This window comes from Gallinula chloropus (assembly GCF_964237585.1).
Source record: "Gallinula chloropus genome assembly, chromosome: 4".
In the NCBI taxonomy this organism is placed as follows: Eukaryota; Metazoa; Chordata; class Aves; order Gruiformes; family Rallidae; genus Gallinula; species Gallinula chloropus.
Genome location: NC_140088.1, coordinates 77,784,594 through 77,806,055, shown reverse-complemented (window position 1 = coordinate 77,806,055; position 21,462 = coordinate 77,784,594). Strand labels below are relative to the sequence as shown.

The following is a 21,462-nucleotide window of genomic DNA, read 5'->3' as shown; positions in this document are numbered from 1 at the left end:
TTCGTTTGTCAGAAGGTGGTTTAGAAGGACACTTAGAAGAAAATTACTTGATCATCAGAAAATTTGATCTACAACTTTGTTAAATTTTGATAGGACAGTTTATTGTGTAATGACTGAGATACTTTAAGAATTTTAGGACAAACTCAGTTCAAGCAGAGGCTATTTTGTTCTTTTGGTAATAAACTTGAGTTTTAACATTTCAGAAACATTGCCACCAGTTTCTTAGCTGCATTATACAGTCCAAACCTTAAGCCTTATACACAAAATATTTATTCCAATGAAATAAGGAAACTTATCTTTGCATGAGAATTTGTAAATTCGCTCTATGTGCAAAAAATAAACAAGGGTAAGAAGAGGAAATACCTTGAAGAAACAGTAATTAAAAAACAGGCAAAGTCCACATTTAAGAACGTTGGGATCTGCATTTTTACAAGTCAAATGCATCTTTACAAAAAAACACATCAGTTTTTCTTAAATTCATTGAAACAACAACCTTAACCTTTTAGAAATAAGACATATATTTGTGAGTAGTAATTTAACAAAGATTTCTTTCCATTATGCAAACATGCTTAAAATACTCCCTTGTTCCTGACCCAATGCCCTTTTGTTTCAAGGCCCTAAAAATGATAAAAGACAGACGGTACTTCCCAGGCTATTGCAGGCATTGGCAGCAAGCTCACCAGCTCCTCAAATGAGGTTTAAGAGTGAGCACCACTATATTAGGCCACGGTAGCAATTCACCCTTTGACCATGGGATTTAGAAATCAGAATAAAGCCAATGCTACTTTAAAAAGGACAAGTTCACACTTTAAAAAAAAAAAAAGCCCCACATTAAAACCAGAATCAAGTCATACGATTGTAAGCATTTCCAATTAATACTTCAAAAAGTACACAGGAGAGAGATCTGGCAGGAAGGAGGAGGGAGATTTTTCAGAGCACTGCCATTGTGAAATGGCATACATAATGTTCCAGTGTGCTGGAACAGCCTACATGTACTTTTTAAAATTGCTGTGTCAATCAGTCACACATACATACATACATACATACACACAAACAAACAAGTTGGAACAAATCTCACAGTCCTTATTTTGTCCTCTAACAGTATTCCCTTTGATCAAGGACTTCAGGAATTGGTTCAGATTCATTCTTATTTGCAACATATTTTTTTCCTCATGTAAAAACAAATAGCTTTGGTAACCCTTGGCTTTCCTATACAACCTCTGTTTACCACAGTTCCTTTGGTTGTATAACGTAGGTCCTCCATAGGGGTACCTCTCTGGCTTTCTGTCCTGTGTGATGCTGCGTTTTATTTTATTGGTTAATACAATGAGTTGCCTTAAGGAAGCATGGCAATGAACACGTACGAAAAAGTGGCACACATGAGGTTAATTGAGTTGACATTGTAATAACCCTGATCCTAATGAACTAGTTTGGTGTCAAAAGGTCTGTCATTACACAGAAATTCAGCTCTCACTAATGTATCGCTACAGTTAAGTTTTTCCAGAGCTTTAGAAATGTCAGGTCTCTGTAAAGTCCTTCCAGCACACTGAGCAAGAGGAGAAGTGAAAAACAAGCACATGAAACAATCCTTCATTAATCCCACACGAGTAGGGAATTTGCATTGATTCTCATAGTGCTAAACGTTGAGCTGTGTCAGGTCTGACGGTTAGAGCTAGACGGATTTTGTGAGACTTAACCTTACACTAAAAGGACCTACTCGTTATAGATAGCAAGACTGAAGAATGTTAAAAGTGTAATACCTACCATGATAATGAGATCTAGAAGATTCCCAGGACCACCTCTGGGTTAAATAATGCATAACCATGATACTTCTTCAAATTTGGAAGCTCTGAGCAGGAGCTACCCTTCGTGGTCTTCAAAAAAGTTTTGGGGACTTTTCCCAAAATTTTCTCTTTTTTTTTTTTTTTTCCTAATTAGTTAATTCCAGTTCCATAAGTTGCAGTTTGTGTTTAATATCACATTGTCTTTATGAATTCAGTTAACGAGAATTTTGTGTATTAACCCTTACAACAAAAAGTTCGGTGAGAAACGTAAGAGGTGCAAGTCTTATGTAAACAAGGTAAGTTTGGAAATTAACATGAGAAGTCCATAAGAGACTCCTTCATTATCAAAAATGAACTCAAAGTAGGAGATACCCCACATCGGATCTCTAGGTCCAGTCTCTTCTTAAGGGTGGACGATTATCCAGTTCCAGAACTCAGCGCTACTGTAAGTATCGATAGACCTTGAAGCAGTGATTTCCAGAGTCTGCAACTACAACGTGGCCATCGGAAGTAAGGGCCAGACCTTGGGGACCATAAAGTGGGTCAGCAGAGGTGTTAATGTAGGATAAAAATGATCCACTTCCATCAAAAACCTTTGAAGGTAAGAAAGCAAAGAAAAAAAAAATGTTAAGAATAAATAATAGCAGACACAACTCTGCTCTCAATTGTACTTCTCATTTCTGAAATGCTTGATGTAACACTCAAATAAAGGGCAGAATCCGCTTTGTTACTCTTACAATATACAGGTTTATATACAAATGTATTTTCTTACTAAAAAGAACTAATTAAAGCTGCCAGGATCTTTGGCAAGAATGTACAATAAATAATAAAAAGAGCACTTCAGCTGTTCCTTGTTCCAAAAATAGCCAACTGCGATAAATCAAGCTCTATGAGGAACACAACCAACACCTTGTTTTCCTAACAAATACCGTTGTTGTGGCTAGCATGACTCTTAGGTTCCCACACAGAGAAAACCAGGAATTTGTTTGCACGGATGACAGTGCTTCCTGCAGCTCCTAAGCAGCTCCCTCATTTTTATGTTCACTGAAAACAATACATACACTTAATTCTTTTTGAGATATTCTCTAGCAAGTAAGACAACTTTGTGATTAGCACTTGAAAGATAAGAGTGCAGCTCTCAACTTAAAAGCAGAACATATTCTCAACCTTTAAGAAAGATGATAAAAATCTGTTGCATTTGCCTCAGGGTCTGTACAGATCATTTGTTTTTCCATATTTTACACCCTGTCTCCAATGTTCTGCTATAGTGATTATAAATGACTGTCATCTCACCAATGCTCGCAAGCCTCCAAGTCATCAAATAACTTTTGGGGAACTACTTGGAGACAAAAGCTTTGGTAAGAATCAGAGTTGCTGGTCACATTGGGAAGTCCACAACCTAACACCACCAGTTCTAACACAGGACTGACCAGTAATGAGGCATATAATGGGCTGTGCTAGAAACTACATCACTTCTAATGCTGCTATCCCATTTCTTGGGAAGCCTGAAGACTTCAGTGGCCAGAGTTACCAATCCGTTAGTTTTCCTAATCAAGCACCCCTGAAATACAGAAATCTCTACCTGTATTCGGCTGTTTCCCCAATCTGCTACGATAATATTTCCATTAGAATCTACAGCTACTCCAGTTGGCGCGTTAAATTGTCCATTTCCTTCTCCATTTGATCCAAACTTCAGTATGAATTCTCCCTCCTGGTTAAATACCTGTATGGGTTCAAACAAAAACCTGAGTGTAGCATCGTATCAAGTATTAGCAATCTACTACTACCAGGTCACCTGTTAGCAAAACTGGGAATTGAAGAGTGCTCAGGAACACCCCCCCTGCACACACACACATAGAAGATGGAACAAAAGGTCCCCATCTCTCCCTCCAGCTCCATTACACCATACAGTATTTCCTTTCTCAGTTAAGACCTGATTCAGCTCAGACTCAAAGATGGAGGGCCCCAGGAGCCCTTCTGCAGCTTCTGCATCCTCACTTAAGAAGAGGAGAGTGCTGATATGGCACTGGGAGTCAGCCCTACAGAACAAAACTGAGCAGATGCACTCTGCTCTGACTTCCATCATCGGACACATATGTTCATGTCATGGCACACTGCTCTCTGCAAAGGCAGTTCAGCAACTGAATTCTCTGCCATGGCTACAGGTTCAGACAGCAGAAAGATGGAACCGATCAATATCTATTGTGTCAGTGACCTGGATAAACCAATGGGACCAAGTGAGATACAGGATGTGTCATTTACATAGTACCACAGCCACATCTCTTTAGTTTGGTCCACCCTGGACCCACAAGGTCCAACAGTGTTCTCAGAGACTGGCTGTAGTTTGTAGAAGAAAATGCAAAGACCGATGTCAATGTGCTGAGTGCACACTGGAGTGCTAAGAAGGCGGAAGATGTAAGGAAATCATCCTGTGTGTGAATACCCACAGTGAACCGAGAAAAGGCATTTGGGGGAGGAAATTCATGGAGTCCCAGGTTGGTGCCCCAGGTATTAAAGAAAGTAGAAATAAGTCAACTAATCAAAAACCCAGACAAAGATGTATTGCTCTCTCCTTGGGTTAAAATGGGGATGGTGGGTGACTGAACGAGAGAGGAGCCTACACTGAGTAGGATTTTCCAAAGATGCCTGAAGGAAGAAACATGCTTGAAGGTTAATGGGGAGGGAGGATAATATTGCTGAGCAAGGATGTTTAATTCAAGACATTGCTGGCAGGAAGAAGCTTTAGCACCCATAAGAGTGAAAATTATCTATTTATTATTTTTTAAAAAATTCTCTTTGCTCTTTCCCCACCATCTAAACAAAAGATAATAGCATTGTCCAGATTCTAATTTATTCTGCAAAGTGTCAACAACTCTCTGTACCAATTTAGAGAATATTATATTTTCCACTTAGCACCAAATTGTAACAAATAGCATTTTCATCCCATTGAATCACACCAGAGACAGATGGGAACGCTCTGTTCTCATTAGGAATGCAATTAATTAAAACTTTGCTAAGATGCCACACTTCTTACATCTCTTCCCTTGCTTTTCTTCATTTCAGTTTACCCTTCTTGTTAACTCTCTCCAGGCATTCCTGTTACCAGGGCAAGCCCTGCTGGTGGAGGGGTAATTTATGGAGTCACAGACCTCCTGCTGCTAAACCAGGAAAACAATCTGCTTTAGGACTCCTGCAGGGTCTTGGCTGCTTTGTTGTAATCCAAAACACGTGAATTGCCACTTCCTCTCTAGTTCCATAAGGAAACCAGTGCAAGGACCCTATTGAAAAGCTGGATGATTCAGCATCGCTCAGGACATGAGGGTGTCTGTGCTCTGCCAGAGATTTCCTATTTCAGGTGAATGTGTAAGATTAGTCATTTCAGCTGTGAACACTGAAGGACTGGACTGGGGGTTCATCTTTGTGTTCAGTCAGAACAGCCAGCAATGAGGTGAAATCCCAGGGGTTTCACCAGTGCGTGGGATGGGACCATGTGGCCTGAGAAGAGTATCGGGCTGTAAATGGATCCAGTAATCAGTCTTAAAGCTTATAGGTATGGAATTAGATTGCCAGGTATCTTTACTTCGTTATAATTTTATTCCACTGGAAACATGGGAAGCTTTTACTGGGAAATTCAAAAGCAGTTACCAGGCTTAAAATAGGGAAGAACCTAGGGTGAATAACAGGTTTGGCAGAGAGCTAATAAAAGTAACTGAAGTTGATACTATTTATCTCAGGTACAACTTATGTTTAAGCAATTGAATATAGAGAACATTTTAATGGCACCAAAGGCAAGAGATTATATCTCCATTAACCAGGGCACTACACGCAAAGCTCTCTGAACGTGCAGTCCTTATATCAGACCTCATACATAGAGAGTGCGATTGCTTTGTTTTTAACGATTCTTTATCTACCCCATGAAAGTACCATGATAAAATAAAAAGCTTTCCAAGTTACAATTAATTGACAGTACCTTGACAGAATGGTTATGAAAATCTGTAACGATAATTTCATTGTTGCTGTTTACAGCTGCAAAATGAGGACCTGCAATGCAGAGAAAGAAAACAATAATAAAAAAATAATAATACCACTAAAACAAAAAGTTTGCTCAACTAAAGATAAATTATTCATCCTAAGCAGTTATACCATTGATGCTGTTTCTCTCTCATTCTGTGAGCCAGTCAGATCATAAGACCAATCTATGGCTACTTATTCAGAGTGACCCAACACCTGCAAAATGACCTGGCTATGTCATTTGACACTTTTTTCAAATTTTGAGCTATTCACTCAAAATACATCATGTTTGGGGTTTTTGTAAACCTTAATTGCATGTTCTAATTGAAAGATGGCATGTGCAAGCGGTCAGTGGAATGTAAGCAGCAATTTCCCCAAACTGGCATTTTCTGTTTGCATAACTGTCTTCATGATCTCAATCTTAACACTGTCCCATTACTCTCACTTTCTAATGGGAAGATGCTGCTTAGGGCGTTGGTTAATGTGTGTCTGATCACTGGAAACACAAAGCACAAAGGTGTTTGAGTTGATGATCGCGAACAGCTGAGTGTGGGCATCACAAAGCATTTATAAGCTGCCAGTTAAGATCAGGCTTTCTGGGGTCAGCAATCTGAAATGCTCCAGGCACAGAGAGGTAGATAAAACAGCCTGGTTACAGCTACATTTGCAGAACAGATGTTGCAGTCTTCCTGACCAATTAAACAAATGGTGAAGCGAACAGCAAGTTTTATGTTTAGTAGAACCTTTCCCCCGGGGAAAAATGAGTAGGATACAGCTTCTTCAACATGCTCAAACATCATGCAAATGTGAGCAGAAGAGGCAAGAAAAGGGGATTTACATATTACCATCAAGTGTACCTGCAAACTGCTTGTCACCATTTCCTCGACTACCGAACCTGGTGACTATCTTGCCGTTTGGCTGGAAGATGAAGACGCAGCATGCTTTGTTGTCCACTACGATGATGTGTCCGTTACGATCCACTGAAACACCTTTGGGGCCCATGAGCTTTCCAGACCCAATTTTGGCCTAAGAAGGAAAACACGAAACAGGAAAATATGTCAGCAAGATAGAAATGTCAGCATAGTTCAAAGACTGGATTACAGGCACACAGTGGGACAGAGAGATGATCTTGTCATGAAAAGTTTCCCAGAGTGGAGTGATTGCTTTTATCCGCTCTTACTGTGTACGCTGTAATTTTTTCTTCAGCTGAATATAAAGACTGCTTTCTCCAAGTCCTTCCTAGAGTGGAAAATCTGCCACCTCAGCAGTTGAGTCCAAATATCTGATTCAACAAGAAACACAACAAACTGTGTCTTGATAAACTACAGCATCTGTCAGAAACTGTCACAAAGATCTGTATAGCCAGCAGCAGTGGACCAGCAGGACAGGCAGACGTGGATACAGAGCTTCTGCCCCCTTCTCACTCCAACAACTACCTGGTTGTGGGTGGGGAAACATGCCTTTACCACTGCCTACATCAAAGAGTCAGAGGTCATTCATGGAGCATCAGAGCTGGGTGGAATGTAGGCTATGATGTCTTCTCTTTCCTTTCTTGGGTGAACAAGACACCATGCAGCTTGTGAGTGCTCTCAGAAAGGATTTGCGCAGAGCTAAAGCTCTGGTTAACCTCTCTATCTTCCACCAGATAGATCCACATGAGACTGCTTCACTTGCTGCTTAGGCACATGAAGTGCCAGCTGAAACCTGCAGTGGAGATAGGACTGTGCTGCCAAACAGCAATTAAAGTAATTTTTGAAACACTAAACAAATCAAAGCTTACTCTTATCTTAGGTAAATAAAATTATTTCCATAATTTTAAATAGGCCTTGTAACTACCAAAAACATCTGCCAGCATCATCAGCAAAAGGAGGGGAACTGTATGCAATATTCCATATTGTATCAAAGGAAAAGCCTTCAGTGGTGCTGAGGTGGATCTCACACACAGTGAATTACTTGGAAAGGCTAGAGAGCTGTCAAATCACAAAATGTTAAAACTATTCTTTAAAAGGGGATCTAAGCAATGGCCTCCCATCCAGCTCAGAGCAAGCAGAAACTTGGGCAAAGCCTTTAAAGAGCCCATGACCAACCTGAGACATATACCCAAGAAGATTCTAAGACCACCTTGCAACCCATTTCACATTTTTCACCATACTGCTTTTTTTTCAGGCAAAGATTCTAGAAACTGGTTTAATTTATATAAAAGCAGGTGAATTTTGACCTCTCCATTCAAAAAGGTTATAAAAATATCACCTAATTGTTTGGGCATTTTGTTACTGGAATCCAGCAACTTGCTTTCTGGGTTTGGTTGGGTTTTTTTACATGTTGGATAGATTTGGAAGCAGTTATCCAGGTTGGTTCTATAAGTCTGTTCTTCTGCCAGCCTTTACTGTGCTGGACAGGCAATCCACCGAGTAGGCTGTGTGGAAATGATGGATCCCAGAACTTTCAGATCCTGTAGCAATTTACAACAGACACATCGGGTCCATCACTTTGGTGGAGGCCAGTCTCTTTGGTGGAGAACATAATGTCCTGTTTCCATCGGAATTTAAATTAAATAAAATCTAAGATATTTATTATATTTTTGGGAAAAAAGACCATTTTTCACCTCGCTGCCTTTGCAGGGGTGGGACAGATGGCCACTTGGAACAAACAAACAATGCTTCTGACTTCTCTGCCCCTCCGCCCTCCCTCCTGCAAGTGGTGAGGAGCAGCTGAAGATCTGTTAGTCTGTGACTAACTAGCAAGGTGGGACAGATTTCAAGGCATGAAGAAGATCCATTTCCAAACTCCTTTCAATTCCCTAATGTTTTCAAAGCAAACCACCATGTTAGTATCTGAAGGAGCTCAACTACCCTTAGTCAGCCCCTTGGCTCTGATTCCAGGTACATTCACATGGGTGGAGTTGCAGGTAGAAAACAGGAGAGCCATCCCAAAAAAAAGCCAACCAGGTTTCCTGGGGCTGCCTGGTACAAAGTCACCACTACACAAACTCTTTAAATCTCAAAGACAACTCCAGTGAGTAAATCTTTCAGCTTAAGACTCTACTTAGCCAAGATGCAACGATCACACGTCTGTTCTATGTTCAGGTACATATGCTCTTATAAATTGCTAAATATTTAGGCAGTTAAATCATGTGAAAATGTCCCTGGGGAAAACTATTAAAAATTACTTTGTATTCACCGGGGGAAAGACATGAGTAAACCTACAAAAATGTATTCAGGTCTATGTAACAACAAAGCAGCAAAACCATAAACCAAATGCAAATCAGAAGATTTATTTCCTTTGGGGTAATTAAATCATATTCTCTTCTTTCCCCTGGGATGCCTGTGTGTTTGTCTGTTTGTGTGTTGCACCATTCCCTTACCATCTTTCCAGGATTCCTATGGAAAAATGACTCAGACTCATGAGTACACTGTCTTCCTGCCCATATAAATACATACCAAAAAAATCAGGAGTAAATCACGTACTACATTAATGGGCACTCAGTGCTGAGCAGAGTAATAAAAATCACTATTCTTGGGCCAGGATTTAAAATATAATTTGCTGGCAGCAATAAATTATGCCCAGCTAGAATTTGCAGTGCTTTTTACTAAAAATCTCTGTTTCCAGTTTAGATCAAAATATGCTGATGACACATGCCTGGGTCTGGCTGAACATATGCTCTGTATATTTTTATTTCAGAAGGTTTCTTAGAATTATAGGTTTGATTATTTAGAACAGAACATTGTGAAACCTAGTCACTCCTGTTAAGTGTATGAATGGAAGCATTTTCTGAGTTTTCTGCCATTAGAAATGAATAAAGGATAATGAATCATCTGAACTCTTAATACAAATAATGTGCTTAATTGAATTCAGTCAAGGACATTCTGTCCTTTATTTTATATACTCTTACGAATTTAGACTGGGTTTCAAATATGTGTTTATAAAGTCACCCTACCCGGGTGGAAAATATTCTCCATATACTGGTAGAAGTAAAAAAATCAGCTAGCCATTGCACAAAATTTGTAAAGCCTCTTCCACTAGAAGTAGGTGTGTCAGAGCTCTGTGTTTAACTCCACCAGTCTTGCTGCTGTCTGAAAGGTTTGCAACTGTCAGGAATTAACGTACAGATTTTCAAAATACCTTCTTTTCCTATTTGAGAACTTCCCTAACATGGAGATACAGCTTTGCCACACATTGCAATGTCAAACAATAAATGGATTTATCATTCACATGACTGTCTTAATTCAACTGTGACCATGCAGCCATACTCCACAGAACTATTCCTATCTGGAGGCGCAACCAGCTTCAAGCAGCTCCCTTCTTAATTCTTCTAATGAGACAAGAAAAAATAAAGAGTCTGACAGATATTTCATCTTTTCCCACTCATCTAAATTTGATCTTGACTTGCACCCTGTTTGGCTGATAACAAACTATCCTAGATGCAACCCTTCAAGACTTGAAAGAATTTTTTTCCTCAGAGGACCAAGAATTGTTCTCTTGACTCTGTTTTCCAGTTTCTTCACTAGGTTTGAACCCCACCACTGGTACAGAAGCTGATAATGCTGGTTCGGTCTGTGTTCTCTCCCTAGCAATATGCCTTCTGTACATTTTCTTAAACAATTTCAGAGTAATTTACTGAGGAAGACAGAGCTGTTGCCTGCCTTTTATACATGAGGAAAATAAAGCACTGGGGAGTGAAAAGGAAGATCACTGTGAGACCCATGGCCTAGCCAGAAACAGAAGCTCCAATTCCTAAGACCACGTCTGAGGCTTTATTGTTCACAGGATAATACAACCTTTCACATTTTAAGAGGCTCATGTTTTGGTGTAACCTTAGATTAGGGTTTGTCCACCTCCACATTATACAAGTTTTACAGCCTTGAGAAAATGGAACTCTGTCCCTGTTGCTACCAGCAACTGGGGAAGGCAATGCTTTCCTGCACATCGTGGAGGCTGCTGGGGTGAGTCAGCCCTGTGCTGTCATTGGGGAGATGCCTGGGCCTGGGTCCAGGGGAAATTTGCCTTCCAGCTCACACGACTATTAAAATGCTGCTAAGGGAGATGAGTGTAAATAAATACAGAAAGAAGAGGACAACAACAAAAATAGATTAAGTTCAGAACAGCCCCTGATAATGAGGGGTTAATAACTAGTAGATCACCCACATCAGACATCATATACAATGACTTAGAGGCACAGTCCTTTGAATCATCATTATCCCTTAATCTCTCTGTGAATTTTAGCAAGTATTGTCCAATTTTATCTGACAAAGGCCCAGCAGGAATGTCCTGGTTTAGTCTGGGGTAGAGTTAGTTTTTCTTTATAGTAGCTGGTATAGCACTGTGCTTTAGGTTTAGGATGAGGATGATGTTGGTAACACACTGATACTTCAGTTGTTGCTAGGTAGTCATAATGCCTACACTAAGCCGAGGACTTCTCAGCTTCTCAGGCCCTGCCAAGTGCACATGAAGCTGGGAGAGCAGAGCCAGGACAGCTGGCCCAGCCTGGCCAAAGGGATATTCCCTGCCATAGAACATCAGATATTCCCCACCATAGAATGTCATGCTCTAGATATAACTGGGGAAGCAAGCTGGGAGGTGGGATCCCTGCTTGGAAACGGACAGGGCATCGGGGGAGGTTTTTTCCCTCAGGTGGTGAGCAATTGCATACGTGCATCCCTTCATTTACATTTAAATTTTCATTGTTTTATATTTATTACTATCTTCTTCTGTTATGCTATTAAACTGCCTTTACATCAAGCCATGAGGATTTTTTCCATTATTTGCTCCATTCCCTTGGGAAGGGAGGGTGAGTGACTGGCTGCACAGTGCTTAGTTACCGGCTGCAGTTAAACCATGACCAAAAGTTGCCATTGCCAACACACAGGATCTTACAAAGCTTTGCCCGGGTTCCCACAGGCCAGGTCCATTTTATCCATGTCCCATGCTTCACCTATACGATTATGGCCACCCTCCATATGCAAAATGCTTCTATAAACATTCCTGTATCTTTCTCAGATAGCCTGTCACAGTCAATCTAAAAATAGCATTTTATATCACTGATGTTTCATCTGTCATTTAATCAATCTACTTCCAAGAACTATAAAGTCTGATGCATTAACTATCCAAACATTGCCAACTGTACATAGCTTTTGTAGTCCAACAAAAACATTGACTAAAACCAAAGTTAGGCTCCATGTCAGAAGAAGTATCTTAATAATTCTTTTTTTTTTCAATGCCTTTCTCTCTGCTTGCAGCATATTGCACATAGGGTCCTGGCTTATACAGAGTCATGGCTTTTTCCTCTAGAGCTGGCACCATCTGAAATGCTGGATTTACAGCATGTCTTGAGAAGGAAGGAAAATGATCCCTCCATGCTGTGGCCAGATCCAGCCAGTCCACATTAAAGTTGTTAATAATTATTTTAAACACACTTAGGTTACTCAGAGTATTTGGATTCTTAACTGAATTTCATCTTTGGTTTTGTTTAGGTGTCTTCCTCCCTTTCAAGGACTTCGTCCCAAACCAAGTTTTTCCTATGTAGCTGTACATTTCAAAGCTCCTTGACAAGGAAAATTGCATACTCTGCAAATGCAAGTCATTCCTGGTTTTTTTAACATTTGCATGGCATATTAGTATTGTTTTATTTTAGCTTCAAGTCTACAGAAGATCTGGACACCTTTAAAAGCATACACGTGTCTCTTTCCCAGATTCTGATGTCTGCCTGTGTGGATATACATAGACACATACACACCTTTCTGTGTAATCCCAACACTGCTAATGATACCATTGTTGTTGAGCTAGTCCAACTGCACTCGATTATATTAGCTACCCTGGACCTTACCATATGGAAAAGCAACCAAGCACCTAGCATGTAGGACTGTAGAACAGAACATACCATCTCTATTTGGTACATTAGCATCACAGCTGTGACCTCTTCCTACTAATTGCACAGCAGGGCTGTTTCATGGGTTTCCACATCACACCAGCGGAATCTGGACTAAGTTACAACCAAACTATGTAGTTTCCTTACAAAAAAACCCCAACACATTACTTCACATTCCTTTGTAAGATAGAGAAAGCTCAGGAGAGTTCACATGGTAACTCATACCTTAAATTTTCCATCTGATGAGAATATGCTAACCCATTTGTTATCATAATCTGCGATAATGATGTCACCACTGGGATGCACAGCCACTCCTGTTGGCCGCTGCAACTGGCCAGGAGACCTTCCTCGTATGCCAAAACGGCTCTTGAACTGACCATCGTTGGAAAATATCTGTAACAGAAAACATTCACTTTAAAATTAAGTCTGCATGTTAGCATCATCTGTTTCTTGGAGCATAGTCACTAATGAACACCACAGTCAGGAACACGAAGCACTTTTACACGGTCCATATTTGAAAGTGCTATGCCTAATCTCAGAAGAGGCTTCCACTTGGACCCTAATTTCAGAACAAAGAAGTCCTCTGCACTTACTTTGCACTGTTTCTTCAGTGATCTCAAAGTATCTTACAAACATAAGTACATACAGTATCCCTCTCAGCTGGAAGATGTGGTATTATTCCCATATTTGAAATGGGGAAACTGAGGCATTGATTCAGCCACTAAGTCTGTAGAAAAGGTAGGAATAGAAGCTAAAAGAGGATTTCAAACTTTAATTATTTGACTTAGGGAAAAGTACTAAACCATCTGCTGAGATTACTTTAGCCACAAAAAATTCAGTCCACTGGTTGTGTCCCCAGGGCAGGTAATTAGACACTGAAGTTCCTCTGAAGTGGCTTCAAATTAAAAAGTGTGAGAGAGTCTTCAGCAAATCTTTCACTGCTGATGAATATTTGTCTCTCTGAGAAGGCCTAGAAACAAGTTCTTACTGCATGTGGTTTGCTGGTTCTCACATACTGAAGAACAAGCCACACACTGCTGCCTTGTGCATTGGTACCACATGGACAGCCTGAAGAGTGATGACAAATTGTGAATGGCAAAAAAGATACATGGCAAGCAAAAGAAAAAACCCACAGATTGATTTTCACACAGGTTACAGGAAGCCAAGAAACCGTGGATGTCAGGGGTGCTACCACAGAAAAGATTTGGTCATGGTATCAAACAAAAGTCAACTAAGTAAACTAAAGGCCATTTGAAAAATTACATATACATGTTTATTTTTGTATTTGCTTAAGAAATTATATTTGTGGCATCTTGCCCTAGATTTATACTCAGAAACACGGAGTGATAAATTTGCAATGTAAAATGATATTTACAAAAAGGCATTTTTCCAATTTATTGCACCACGTGTTTTCTTCGTTCATTGCCAAACATCATAAGGAAGGGAAATAAACTCTGACATTCATACTGATCTGAAAAAGATAGTTGCAGGTCAGTAAGACTGAATGATAATGGATGATAAACAAGTTGAGCTTCCTCTGTATTTTCTGTATCTGCTTGAATTGTACAAAATGCATCTCTCTTGGAGAACAAGGAAGGCAGAGGTGTGGGGGCGAGGAGAAAAAGAAACATGCTGTAAGTGGCATATCCTCATACCTGTACACACTGGTTGTTACTGTCTGCTATTAATATTTTTCCATTTGTAGATGCAGCTACACCTTGAAGATTTGTAAATTCCCCTTTGTTTCTTCCTTTGGTGCCTAAAATTGAACACAAAACACACAGAGGAATCAGGTCAGACAGGATTAATCAGTTAGGTCCTAAACACCAACCCATGCAGACATTTCTATTTTCAGGAGTTCTTATCACTGCTACACCTTCAAAGACCCATTTCAGTAGCAGATCCACAATTCTGAGTACAAGAAGGGATTGTTCTTACTCTTTGGCATGTATGCCATCTAAGCCCCCATCAACGTAATTATCTCTTTGGCCTTCACAAATCAAAGTGTTCTCAATCTGCCTCCTGCATGAGGGAACCAGTATTATGTTTTCTCATCAGTGATGGACTTTTTTACATTGGGGATTTTTATTCAACTGAAAGGCAATGAAAGGAGCAGTGCTGTGGGAACACACACACAAAGACTAACATATGAACCTGGACAGATGACAAGGTTTTAGAGGTTTTAGTGCAGTTAGCTAAATCTCCTCAGTGAAGTCACAAGTTTGAGATAAAACATATTGGTGATCACTTTGCACGGGGCCATTTCAAGACAGGGAAGTTTCCTATTCACTCATACACAGTTTTCAGACATAGGCTTTAAAAATTCCCTTGGAAGGGAAACTGAGGTGAAGAGCTGGTTTTGAATGATTTGGCCAACAAAGACCAACACCTAGAGACTAAACGTTTCTGCAAAGGCCTTAGATTGTTCTAAAACAGCAGTATGCACACACAGAGGCCCCACTGTTATCCAGGACAAACACAATAGTGATTTACATAGCACTGTCTTTTCCCCAGTGGCTAGAGGGGATAAGGAGCTGGAAAACGTCAACTTTTTTCCTGAAAGTTCATTAAGTTTAGATGCCTGATGACTTAGATGTTTGTTCTGAGATGTTCCGAGTAGAGTCACTGAGCAAACTGATACCTTTAAAGGTCATCCCTAAAGTGGCTAGTCCAAATTACACCTGGAGCGCAGAAACAGTACCCAAATTCCTGCTTGCTTTGTAAAGGAAGCTCAGAGTCTCTAGACAAGACTACAGTTAGGATCTTGGACCCCAAGGTTATTCATAATGAATGAATGAATTTTGAAACAAAAAACTCTATAAGCTGTTCTTTCCATGACTTGGATGCAGCACTATTTTTCCTGGTGAAGTATTTTTACAAGCATTCACTGGCTGTGTATCAGGCATTAATCAGTTTCAATATATGGTTTTAACTGAAAAACTTTTGACTAAGTCCAAAATATCCTGGAGCTCAGTGATTAAACTGGTTCTGACTGTGATTCCCAGTGCAACATACATATTAGCTCTAATTTGTATTTAGTGTTCATTAGGGGCGTGTATGCTTTTAACAACCCTTCTTTCTGCTGGGGTGATGGCTGTGGGTTGCGTATTTCCTGTCACTGGCTAACAAGTAACATTTAATTCCCCGGTGCTTCAGCATGTCCCTTTGTTTCCAGGCATGTTTTCTTGGACTTTCCACAAGCTTACATCCTCTCAGCAAGGAAAACCCTTGTTGATTTTTGTACTGCAAGGGGAAAATACACATTCAGGGAATAGTGAGTTTCACATCAATTACACTGCCCACACTTGAGACATTTCTGTGTATTCTTTTAATGAGCAGTGCCTGAGGGATGCACACAGTAATTTTTTTTTCCACCATATGCTAATGATAAGTTTCCTTTTTTTCCTTTTAGCCAAAGACAATGGATGAAAAGGGAGGAACATTCCTTTTACAACTGAGAGTAAAGGGAAAACATTTGTTAGAAAAGAGGAGGCATAAGCTAGAGCATCTGGAACCAACTAGCACTAACATTATGGAATGTATGCTCTTAGAAAAATGTTCTGGAAAGTCAAGGAATTTAATTTTTAAAGATAAGAGAGACCTATATAAAGAGTTACTCAGAGCGTTCTTTCAGTGGGACCTTGTAAACATACATCAAAGGGAAAACAGAAGAAATTACCCAGGAATGCCATCATAGCATTTCACAGTAAGTTTAAGAAATAGTAATTTATTAGCACAGCATGCAGTGCCCTTGTACACAGCACTTTGCAGCTATTAGACCCATCACATAGGTCCTAATCTGCAGAGAGGCCCTTACACAGTCCCTTCTGCAGTGGCACACGCTTCTCTGAAGAAGCAAGCTGAGGTTAGTGAAACACAGCTTGCTTCCTAACGTGTGCTCAAGAGGAAAATAGGTAACTGAACTTTCTGATGCGAACATGCCAGCAGGGATCTGAATCCAGGCACAGACACTGGGCAGCTCCAATGATGAGGAAACCATTGGAGAAAGTCGGAAAGTATGTCAGCCTCAGGAAAAGCAGGATCCAGCAGGGTCTGTGATACCAAAGGAAGAGAGCTGCTTCCTGCAAGTAGAGATCCCTGCCTTATAAACATATCTGCCCAAGAGACCATCTTCAGCAAATCTTTCACAGCAAGATACCATCCATACCTCTGTATCAAGGCACACCATGCTTTGTCTTCTCTCAGACATGAGTGCTCACCCATCACTCCTCAGCCCAGGGAGGCACCCGCATTTCAGCTGGGGCTGAGGAATAGTTGTGGGGTCCTTATTCCAGGGCTTCCCAAGCAGCCTGGTTTGGAGATAAAAGCTTACTATCTTTCATGCCTGTCCTTACCCAGCCTTCTCTCTCTCCTGTTCTGAGCTGCTGTGGGGCAAGACAGACATTTTACTGCAACTTCTGTGGCATGCTGCTTGGGACTGGGAGAGGACAGCGGAGTTCTCAAAAAGCAGGATCAAGAGAGTTATTAGGAAGCAGATCTGAGGCCTGTGGAAAGCTCCTTTTATAACATCTTTGTACCCAGTTCTCTAAATAAACAATCAGATTTGCCCTTAGCCCTATCTAATTCCTTTTGGTATTACTGAGCGCAGCCAGCACAAACCAATTAATCTAGCTTTGAAGATACGCTTTCAGCAAGAGTATCCATTTGCTGCTCCAGACGACCTAGTGCATGTGAAATGCTTCATAATTTCAATCTTTTATTCGTGCACAATAGAGGTCAGATTGAATCTCACCAAAAAGAAGGAAAAATTAATCTAAAAGCCCATTAACATCACAGGAGATGTTACAATTACATGACGCAACTCTAATAATAACCTGCTCTGTGTGTGCTGGGCATCTGAACAAACCTGTTGTTCAGTGTATGTTTTTGATGCTCATAGTAACAGAAGGAGCATTTTTTCCTTTCTAAGATTTACTAATGTGAATAATAACCTCCCTGCTTGCTAACCTAGATTTAGCAGCTTCCTAAAACACAAATAAACCCCACGTTACTGCACCCAGGAGAAAGGGGATGGGTTCAGAGAAGCAAAATCCCTGCAGAAAGTTTACAGATTAATGGGGAGACTTTAGAGGTTGCAAGTAGGCACATTGTGTAAGTACCATTGCTTCCCTGCCTGCGACACTTCAAATACTTCTTGGACTGTTCTCTATGTGGTACTGAAAAAAAAAAGCTAAACATCATAGAATGGTCTACATACATCCTGCACAGACAGGTATCAAGGAGCTGTTTTCTTGTTCCCTCACCTTGCTTTTTCCTCAGAGCTTACACATTATTAAGATGTAATGCACCCTTCCCTAGTAGATATAGCTGAAAAACAAATGGCTCTATACTAAAAGTGCACCAAATCACAAGTTATGTGCTTGTGGTAAAAGAAACGTCAGGGATTCTACTCCAAGATCCCATGCAAATCTAGGATTTAAAATCAATCAGTCTGTTGGATGAAGGCACACAATGTTTGTAACCTTTAAAAATGAATGAATAATTCAGTAGGAACCCTGGCAGATACTCCCACACACTGTTGGTAGTGACATTTGGACTGATTTGTATTAATTTGCTTTACACAGCATCTGTCCCTAAAAGCTTGGCCAAGACCACCTCCAAGTCTTGCTTGTGCAGCAGAGCCCCTGCTGCTATAGCAAGACAGACAGGCACAAACCCGAGGAGCAGCTGCACCTCTGAAGCAGCAAAACCCCAAATGACACGAGCCTAGTCAAGACCAGGTCTCTGTCATCAGGACATCAGACCCATGCTGGGGATTTTATCAGCAATGTGATGTCAGAGTTCTTCAGCCCCTGTCCAATACAGGTATGACTGCAAAACTATGCAACCCAGGCCTGGCCAAATTTCAGACTGCCATGACATGAAGAGCTCATGACAAGTCTCCAAGAGATTTGAGCTAATAAATTGGAAAATTTAAATCCGTTTCCCCATTATTAGGCATTCCTATTTCTGCAGAAATACGAATTCTATATAGAAAAGGTCTCAAATCAAATCAAACAGCTTTTAAACCATACTGAAGTTACTATTACACAGGCCTGGTTCACGAGTTTTTATGTGGAGTAAATCCACAGTAAGGCTCCTATTTGCTTTCAGCATTGATACCAGACCAGAAGATGACATCCATAAGGAGGCTGACAGAAGGTGCTGTTAAAGGCACTTTAAAAAAAAAACCAACCCAGAGTGAATTACACACATTAAATGCACCAGCTAAACTTAGACACTCAGTTACATGACAGAACAGACAACTAAACACAGTCTGAGGAAAAGGAAACTTGAACTCTCTAGCAGAGAGCCAACTCTCCATCTGGCTCTATCTCATGCCAATCCCAAGTATAAATAAACGAAGAGAAAAAGCAGCTGAAGTAGGAAATAGCTTCACTACTACTAAATGGTGTCAAAGAATCCAGTCATGAAAAGTGCCAGAAGAGAAAAGTACCAAGGCATATGGCACAGCATTGCAGAGCTAGAGCAGAAAGTGGTGTCCTGGAGAGAGAAGCTAACCCTTGCCACCCATGACTCTTAACACTCCTTTTACCTCTGCTCAGTGTGGGTCTGACACATTCTTGGTTTCATTTGTATAAGCTAAGTGCATGATACAGAGCTATTGCATGGATACACTCTCATAGGTCACACCTCCTTAAAAAGAATTTTAAAAAAAAGGTTGAGAATATAAATTATTGAAAGAGACTAAATACTTGTAAATCGTGAATTACATGAATGTATGAATGTGTGGTCAATAGCTTGACCTTAAAATATCTGAATAAAACCACATGCCTTTTTAAAAGCCATGAATAACACAGAATTGGCAAAAGATACAATGCACAATTCCCCATGAATGAAAGCACTTAACTGTACTAATGTTGTATTAATGCTCTGTTAATACTAGCACAAAAGCAATCTCCTGCTAGGAGGTGATCGATTTACTTGTGCATAAAAGCCCATATATCAGCATATACACACTAGCATACTCCATATATTTGGATGCCCACAGGAATATTACACTATGGCTCTCCAACATGGCTATATAGGCTTCTGGCAGCCCAAATACAAGATTTATCTTGCCCAGTTTAAAATACAAACCCAGATTTGGCCAGGGCGATCAGAGAAATTCAACAATGGGTTCAAAATAGAGATATGCAGTTGTGTTGGAAAATAGTGCTAAACTTCATTTTGTTACCTTGTCAACAAGCAAAACATCAGCTTTTCACAGTGACCTGAAACTGGAACTAAGCAAACCTCTAAATCTGTAATGGAAATCCCTGTGAAAACGCCACAGGTTTTACCTGTCTTCATTCATTTTGCATATTTTGGAAGAGTGTAAAAAGCTAGAGCATTACAGATGCAATGGCTTAAGAGACTTTTACAGATGATGCATGCACAAGGCCACAGAAGCCCAGAGGGACTTCTCTAAGTAAGGTCATTCAGTGAAATGAATGACTGAGAACTGAACATGCAGCAGGATGAAGTATTTTTCTCAGCTTAGCTTTTCAATAAAATAGTGATTCATGTACAGACACACACACACACACACACACACACACACATATATATATATATCCCTAATATGGACACTCCTGAGGGATTTCATCAGGCAAAGGCTCTGAGACACATGCAGCTCTTGTTCTAATTATTTTCTCTTCTTACTTTGGAGGAGTAGAGAGGAGGCAGAGCTACAAGCAAAGCACATAGTCATGACTGCATAACAACAGTAAGGGCACTGCACTTCTTGGAAAACATTTCAGACTTCTAGAGTGTATGATGTATTGGAGAGAGTTGAAAAAACAAAATCAAACAAACACCATCACCAAAACCCAAAACAGAGCCATACCACTATTTGGGAGTCAAGCTAGAAACTGCTTAGTAGAAGCAAGAGATACAGAAACAGAAATTACAAGCTGAGATCACTTTAATTCATATATTAGCAGTTTGAAAATAATTAAATAATTTCAGGACTTTTAAAAAAACTATTTAGATCTACAATTTCCATGCTGAGATTAATGAATTCTTGATATATGTGAACCAGAGGGCTTAGCATTCAGTGAAGGTGTCAGCCATCACATGTAACAAAGGTCCCCTGCCACTCACAGGCATGGTGTGGGTGTACCTGTGCAGGCTCTTCTGTCCTGCTCCTACTTGCTAGAGACCTACAGAGATTCCTTCTCTCTGAATCCATCCATCCATCCATCCAGTCCCATATAGTATGTCACAACCATTCCAGACAAGATCAGAGAGGGGTTTTCTTTCTAGACAGGATTCAGACATTGTTCTTAACTGTTTAGTTTAGCCTTGTCTCAAAATAGAGCCCAAAAATGATCTAAGCTACACTTACACACATCCCCCTTGCCACACTTACCAGTACCAGCAGTGAAACTGCATTTGGGAAGAGCCACCAGACCCTTTCCAGTCTAGCAGAAGTCTGAGGCTGATCACTCTGCCCTGTGCCAGGGCTCTTTTCTTTCCCCATGGGGTTGCTAACAAGGGACCCCCTCCTGCTAGAGGAAGGGTGGCCTATCAGCTATGGACAGTAAAGCATGGTTACTGCTGATAGGGCTGGCCTGACTTCAGTGTGAATTGTTCTACATGGTATTTCTAACTTTTGACTCAGCAGTCACCATAAAACTGAGCGTTAGTGACAGTAAAACTGGGTATCATTGCCTCTAAAACAGGCTTTGTTATATTTATGGGGTGATTTATCTTTCAAGGAACTGCACTGACCATCTGGGAAGGGTCGGTCATTTTGCAAGTATCCTCATTCAAAGTTTAACCTGTGCTGTCCTGTTC

The 21,462-nt window shown here is 40.4% G+C and overlaps 1 protein-coding gene across 4 annotated transcripts in view; it reads right to left on the bottom strand.

The window, feature by feature from the left end:
* Positions 1 to 1,175: 1,175 nt before the first annotated feature.
* Positions 1,176 to 21,462, bottom strand: part of TRIM2 (tripartite motif containing 2) — a 33,982-nt gene continuing 13,695 nt past the window's right edge. For 3 of the 4 annotated variants that reach the window (XM_084263702.1, XM_084263704.1, XM_084263705.1), the window contains 6 exons: positions 14,316 to 14,419; positions 12,886 to 13,053; positions 6,653 to 6,821; positions 5,755 to 5,825; positions 3,367 to 3,507; positions 1,176 to 2,377 (listed from right to left, as the gene is read on the bottom strand). In XM_084263702.1, the coding sequence (XP_084119828.1) occupies positions 2,225 to 2,377; positions 3,367 to 3,507; positions 5,755 to 5,825; positions 6,653 to 6,821; positions 12,886 to 13,053; positions 14,316 to 14,419 (806 nt within the window). In that variant the 3' untranslated portion in view covers positions 1,176 to 2,224. Of the gene's footprint in view, positions 2,378 to 3,366; positions 3,508 to 5,754; positions 5,826 to 6,640; positions 6,822 to 12,885; positions 13,054 to 14,315; positions 14,420 to 21,462 lie in introns of all 4 variants that reach the window. The other variant, XM_084263703.1, reaches the window with a different exon arrangement.